The 6,733-nt window shown below is 35.5% G+C and overlaps 2 protein-coding genes across 2 annotated transcripts; both read left to right on the top strand.

The window, feature by feature from the left end:
• Positions 1-331: 331 nt before the first annotated feature.
• LOC134249198 (putative nuclease HARBI1) lies at positions 332-955 on the top strand. The gene has a single exon (XM_062731573.1). It carries the CDS (start codon positions 332-334, stop codon positions 953-955), a length of 624 nt encoding a protein of 207 aa, XP_062587557.1.
• A 1,060-nt stretch (positions 956-2,015) lies between these two features.
• Positions 2,016-4,925, top strand: LOC134249199 (zinc finger protein 862-like). Its single transcript, XM_062731575.1, has 5 exons — positions 2,016-3,182; positions 3,306-3,532; positions 3,622-3,848; positions 4,137-4,260; positions 4,358-4,925. The coding sequence occupies exons 1-5, from the start codon at positions 2,016-2,018 to the stop codon at positions 4,923-4,925; spliced, it is 2,313 nt and encodes a 770-aa protein (XP_062587559.1).
• The last annotated feature ends 1,808 nt before the right edge of the window (positions 4,926-6,733 follow it).

Consider the following 6,733-nt stretch of genomic DNA (forward strand, 5'->3'; position numbering starts at 1 on the left):
AAAGTTGGAAACTTCGCAGAAAACGTAGTCCCTTCCTTCTTGAGCAACGATTTTCGCCGACATTTCAGGATAAATAGAGCTGTGTTTAACATCTTGAAAAACCGATTCTGTGAAAATTTACAAAGAAAGAAAGGAGGTTTGTTTCAAATTTCACCTGAAAAGCAATTACTTATTTGCCTGTGGCATCTTAGCAATTTGGAAAGCATCAGAGAAACGTCAAATTTATTTGATGTGTCTTCAAGCACAGCTCACGATTGCATTCATTCTGTTGCCGAATTGATTGCAACTAATGCTTCGAAATTCATACGGTGGCCAACACAAGAGCGTTTAAATGACATCTCTCAAGTTTCAGAACAGAAGCGGATTGCCTGGTGTTGTTGGCATTATTGATGGAACGCACATCCGACTTGTTAATCCACCCGGGGGCGAGAGAGACTACATAAACCGTAAAGGATACCCTTCTGTGCAGCTCCAGTTAGTCGTAGATGATTACATGTTAATAACTGACGCCTATGTAGGCTGGCCTGGTTCAACCCATGATGCCAGAGTGCTAAAAAATCCACCTTTATATCATGAAGCAGAAAATGATAACAAATTTTCTCAGAATACCTTTATACTTGGTGACGGTGCTTATCCTGTCAGAGGTTGGCTGCAAACACCCATAAGAGATAATGGTGATTTATCTCCTCAACAAAAACGATTTAATAAATCTTTATCTTCAGTGCGACAAACAGTTGGAAGAGCTATAGGACATTTAAAAGGTCGATTTCGGCGTCTTCGTGAAATATACTGCACAGATGTGGAAAAAATATGCAACATCATCATGACTGCCAGTGTCTTGCACAACCTATGCATTCTTGCTGATGACGATATTCTATTATTCATTGAGTATGAGGAGGACATTAACAATTTCCAGAACATATTTCAAAATGCAGAAAATGGACTAGCTACCTGACAAAGACTTGTGAACATGTTCTAATCAAATAAAGATTAGATAATGACAACCACTTTAATTTGTAATTACATGTATATGTGAAATGAATACTTTATTTGAAAAAAAAAACAATAAACAGTTTACAACAATATTGATCATTTCTTGATCTCTCCATATCACAACAAAAAATCTTCATGGATCTGAATACATCACATTCATATTCCATTTGGTCTGTTGTGTCTAATAAACGTACAGTAAAAATATCTTCGTCATCCTCACTATCTTTTTTTGTACTGAAATTTAAAATAATTCATATCTTATTAATCAAAATAAGGGGATGCACTATATTTAATGCATACGGCAGTAATTTTAGGTGACAATGCCTCAACAGTTGGGGGGGGGGGGTCTTTAAACATTGGTGCTTTTGAGTACTTTTATGCCAAAGATCATTTTCCTTCTTTGGGTTACATGTAACTGTAGGCCTGTACGTACCCCCTTGTGTGTGGCGAGACATTGATAAGCAGTTGTTTCGTGTCTGCACCATTTACTTTTAGAATGAATTATAAAGGATGTCAATTTCGTTCAGCAAGATAATTGATTGGTCATATTTCAGCACAATTTGAAGTAATCATACATTTTCCTCGGAAATGTGATTTTTAAAAAATTAATAAACGTGTCATTTTAGTCCAAGGCAGATTAGTGTGCAAATAAAGAAATTAAGTATCAGCTTTCAATAAATATAATTAAAAATAACTTTTTTGACTAAAAATGCCAAATATTGCAGGGTTTGAAATTAACACTCGCCCACTCGCCATTTGCGACTAAAAGTCGGTGTGCGCGATTTTAAAATGCAATCTTAGTGGCCCACATGGCGATTAAACAATTTCCAGTTTTGTCCCGAATGTTTTCTATTTTCATTACGATAAGTCGTATTTTTGATCATGAAAACGCTTGTCGTTACCAAAATAAAATCGCGTCTTTATGATCATGACTTTTTAGATCGTTATCAGTAAAGCGTTTAGTTTTTGAAACCGAGAAACATTACTCTGCAAGCGTCTAACTCATTTTGACAATTGTAAACATGTGGCGGTTTATAGATGGCGTCAGTCAACCGAAGAAAACAAAGTTAGAAAGAAAAGACTATCATGACAATTATGACAAAACTAAAAGGCAACGAAAGTTTTTAACTGTATGGACGATAAATAGAGAATGGTTAGTTGACTCGGAAAAGGGTATGATATGCACCTACTGCAAACAAATACCAACATGTACTACTGGATCCCGTCTGTTCGTTACAGATTGTACCTCCTACAAATTAGATAGTGTTACTAAACATGAAAATTCTTTACAACATAAATATGCTGTTCAAGTCAATGAGGGTAAGAGCAAGCCTGTAGACGAGTCTGAAGCTGGGAAGATTATCTCTACACTAAACAAAGAGAACTTTGAAAAGTTGGAAAAAATGTTCCGTAATTGTCATGCACTAATAAAAAACAACAAACCTTTGAGTGATTTTACATGGATGTGTGACTTAGATGGTATGAAAGGATTTGATTTAGGCAGAACATATAGAAACATTAACTCGGCCAAAGTTTTTATTCAGTCTATTGCTGATGTTGAATTTCAGAAAATAGCTAATCAGATCAAAGACACTAAATTTTTATCTGTAATTGGAGATGGGTCAACTGATTCAGCTGTGAAGGAGCAGGAGATGTGGTTCATTAGAGGATGCAGAGCAGGTATTGTGACAGTAGATTTCATTGGTGTTCATTCGGCAAATAAAGCAACTGCAGAAAATATTGTTCACGGTTTACAAGAGACAGTTGTCAGTAATCTGAAGATGGACTGGAGTCAGATATCAAATAAGCTAGTTGGTTTGAGTTGTGACGGAGCCAGTGTGATGACAGGATGCAAATCTGGTGTTAGAGCTATCCTTGAAAAAGACTGTCCATCAATTGTTACTATCCACTGTATGGCTCATCGACTAGAGTTAAGCTTGAAGGATGTAACTAAAAAAGTAAAGACATACGAGAGAGTGAACATTTTATTGGCAGGGTTGTATTATTTTTATCACAACAGCGCTCTGAATAGAGCAGTTCTGCAGAAAACATATGAAGCTACAAAGTCTCAGGATGAAAAGCTGTTAATTCCAACTAGAGTCGGAGGAACAAGATGGATTGGTCATCAAGTCACAGCCATCCTCCATGTGATTACGTCTTACAAATTTATTATAACCCATATGGAACAGGTAAGTTTTTAACTCTCTAAATGTGTTGAATGTATTTTTTTGAATTTAATTTTTGAATGAATTTTTTTATTTTCATATAAGTCAAAATTGATTTATTTTCCTATTTATCTTTTCTATTTGAAGTTATTGGAGACAAGAGAAAGGGTTTCATCTGATGCTAAAGCAAAGTCAAAAGGTTTCTTGAAACTCTTGAAGTCAAAAGTTATTGTTGGATTTTTGCTCTTTCTGCTGGATGTCCTTGCACCTTTGCGTCATCTATCACTGAACCTCCAGGACAGGACTGCATTAATATCATGTCAGCATGATTCCCTGGAAAGTGCACTTGAAGCTGTTAGGAAGAGCAAAACATGGTTTGTTTTCTTTTTTAGTTTTCCAGTGTTTACAGACATTTAATATTTCATAATATCAAAGTCAAATGTTTGATGCTAATGCATTTTAGTGATGGACCTAATCTCAGAAAGCTAGATGACCAGTATGAAGGCACTAAGTTGTGTAACACTGGCTTTCAACACTTCAATCAAATAAAAACTACTTTCATTGAAAGCATAGAGTCTGCTCTACAGAAAAGATTTTCAGATTTTGCCCCATCTTCAACAATGCCTGTTGTTAATGCAACACGCATAGCTGATTTAAAAGCATGGCCACAGGAATGGGAAGATCTCAGAGGTTTATAGTCTGTTCCTTTGTGAACTTTCAAGTTTGAATTGATGGTTATTTCTAGTTCCAGATTCAAGTTTATTACCTTTAATTTCCTGGTTTAATTCCAATTGATTTTTATTTCAGGTTCAGTTCTAATTTTGAATCATTTTGTGTGTTTTTTTCTGTTACTTCAGTTAAGAAATTGTGTTCTAGAAAATCTTTGAAAGTATATTCAGAGCTTGTAAAAATTGTAAAAAATAAAATTATTTACTTAGGCTGAAATATAATAACTAAAATAATTTAAAATAATTGCAGACTTTGGGGATAAGGAGTTGCAAATTCTACTTGAGCACTTTGATCCTGTTCTCACAGAGGCTGGGGTGAATGTTCCTGAAGCTGAAATTGAATGGACAATGATTAAAAAGGAAATACACAAGAGGTAAATATATCAACAACAATAAAGTGTTGAGTGCAGCTAATTACTTACCAATAAAATCTTTGAGAAACTTGTTAATTTTTTTTAATTGTATTTTTAGCGATCTTCTTGGAAGCGACTGGGTCCTTATACAGAGAAAATATGAGAACAAGTTTACCAATATCCTTTCAGTTATTGATCTCATTTTCACTCTTTCACCAAGTTCTGCAGAAGCAGAAAGAGGGTTTTCCCAATTGAAATGCCTCAAAACAAATTTAGGATCTAGACTCAACCAAAACACACTTAATCATGCTCTCTCTATTAAGCTCCACTCTAAAAACATCATGGACTATGACCCAAAGCCAGCAATACATTCTTGGAACAGCAGTTCAATGAGGCAAAGGCGCCCTCAATTTGAAAGGAAGAAGAACACAGAGACTGAAAACTGTGATGGTGTCACAGCTGTAAATCATGTTGAGGAGGATAATGCCATGCACATAGTAGAAGAAGAAGAAAACCATGAAGCAGATGAAGAAGAAAACATTGATGCAAGTGAAGAAGAGGAATCTGAAGTCAGAGATGCAGATAAAGAGAATGATTCAGAAGATGATCTAAGTGATGACATTTCTGAAAATGAAGTTTTTGAAAATTTGAGGGAAATTGAAATGGAATATGAATATATGAATTAAATTTGAATGATTAAAACCTTCTAAAGACAAAAATAAACTGTGTTTTGTACTTTTATTTTTTTGAAAAAGTGTGGGCGACCAAATTTTGATGTGGGCCCCTGGAATGGCAAAGTCCAGTAGCCCACATGGCTAGCAAAAGTTAAAGTTAGTTTAAAACCCTGTATTGCCCTCAACAATTCTTTTTTTCACTCACCGGCTACCTTTTCCCGCCTTCTTGTTCTTGTTTTACACTACCTAGCGTGGTGGTGTATATTCTTGAATCGCGAACCCGTTCCCGTGTTGTGTTCTTCGCGTTCGGGAACTGAGAATTTAGTTACGAACCCGTTCTCGGATGAAGAACTAAGGTTTCGAATGCACTCTTTGTGTCACAAGTGATTTACATATTGGCGTCATTTTCACCCTGTGACGTCACAAACAAGGAGAAAAACTTTAGCCTGCATATGCTATTTATAGAACTTATGTAAGGCTATGCGTGTACCAAATTTTATTCCAATATAAACTAGTGCTAATTGTAACGGGAACCGTTACAGATGTTCCCCAAACGCTCCCCAACTCCCTTTTAGTGCTATATTCCCTGTAATATACTATATGTAAAAGCATTCAGTCCAAAAGTATTAAAAATCACTCATTCAAGTGTATTTCTAATTTCATTCGTGCATGTGCGTGCACGTGCATGATGACCATACTTTCTTGTAGGAGTCCCTTATATTTATCTATGTTCTGAATCCCATCCTATTTGGTTGAAAAACAAGGGAGTTGTAGCCATTTCAAGTTTCAGCCAATCAGATTGCAGCACACGTGCATGCGCGTGATTTCCTGATTTTTTTTCTATATCGCATTGTAGGATATCCTAATGAATGATTATGTTTTAAATTTCAAAGCATTTCGTCAAAAAAACAAAGGAGATATAGTCATTTAAAGTTTCAGCCAATCAGATCGCAGCACACGTGCATGCACGTAATTTCTTGAAATTTTTTGTATATCATATTGCAGGACATCCTAATGTATGACTATGTTTTAAATTTCAAAGCATTTCGTCAAAAAACAAAGGCGATATAGTCATTTAAAGTGTCAGCCAATCAGATTGCAGCACACGTGCATGCGCGTGATTTCATGAATTTTTTTCTATATCATATTGTAGGATATCCTAATTCATGACTATGTTTTAAATTTCAAAGCATTTCGTCAAAAAACAGAGAAGATACTGGGATTTTTGTTTTAGCCAATCAGAACGAAGCGCACATGCATGCGCGTGAGTTCGTGCTAATTTGACAGTGTCACATTATGTACACTATTAATATATCTTTATATAATGAGTTTCAAATCATTTCATTAAAAAATGTAAAAGTTATAGCTATATTAAGTATATAAGTCATTTCACGTGTTGCACGCGCACGCACGTGCATGCGTATGCGCGCAAAATGACCTTCGTTCCGCACACCTACACTACACACTCATTAACCCTAAAAAGGTTTTAGGTCAGTTGGGTGAACAGTTTCTGAGAACACTTCCGGACAAAAAAGTACCGGAGAACAAATAAGAAAAAAAAGAATAATAACTAGTGCTAATTGTAACGGGGACCGTTACAGATGTTCCCCAAACGCTCCCCAACTCCCTTTTATAATCATATTCCATGTAGGCGTAATTAAATAAGACAAACTCTATGCATTTGAGACTTTAACAACGTTTACCAAGAAGTGTACCATGTTCATTCAAATTTTATTATTGCACACTTGCGCATGTGAATGCATGTGCGTAATGACCATATCATATTGTCTACACAATCTATATATTTTAATATGCTAAAT

The sequence above is a fragment of the Saccostrea cucullata genome, unplaced genomic scaffold (genome assembly GCF_032062105.1).
Source record: "Saccostrea cucullata isolate Sc308-1 unplaced genomic scaffold, CSIRO_AGI_Scuc_v1 ctg2006, whole genome shotgun sequence".
NCBI lineage: Eukaryota > Metazoa > Mollusca > Bivalvia > Ostreida > Ostreidae > Saccostrea > Saccostrea cuccullata.

Coding starts and splice junctions, on each gene's coding strand:
- LOC134249198 (XM_062731573.1), top strand. CDS start 332: ATGACATCTCTCAAGTTTCAGAACAGAAGCGGATTGCCTGGTGTTGTT.
- LOC134249199 (XM_062731575.1), top strand. CDS start 2,016: ATGTGGCGGTTTATAGATGGCGTCAGTCAACCGAAGAAAACAAAGTTA. Junction 3,533..3,621: donor GTTAGGAAGAGCAAAACATG/GTTTGTTTTCTT, acceptor AATGCATTTTAG/TGATGGACCTAATCTCAGAA. Junction 3,849..4,136: donor GGAATGGGAAGATCTCAGAG/GTTTATAGTCTG, acceptor AAATAATTGCAG/ACTTTGGGGATAAGGAGTTG.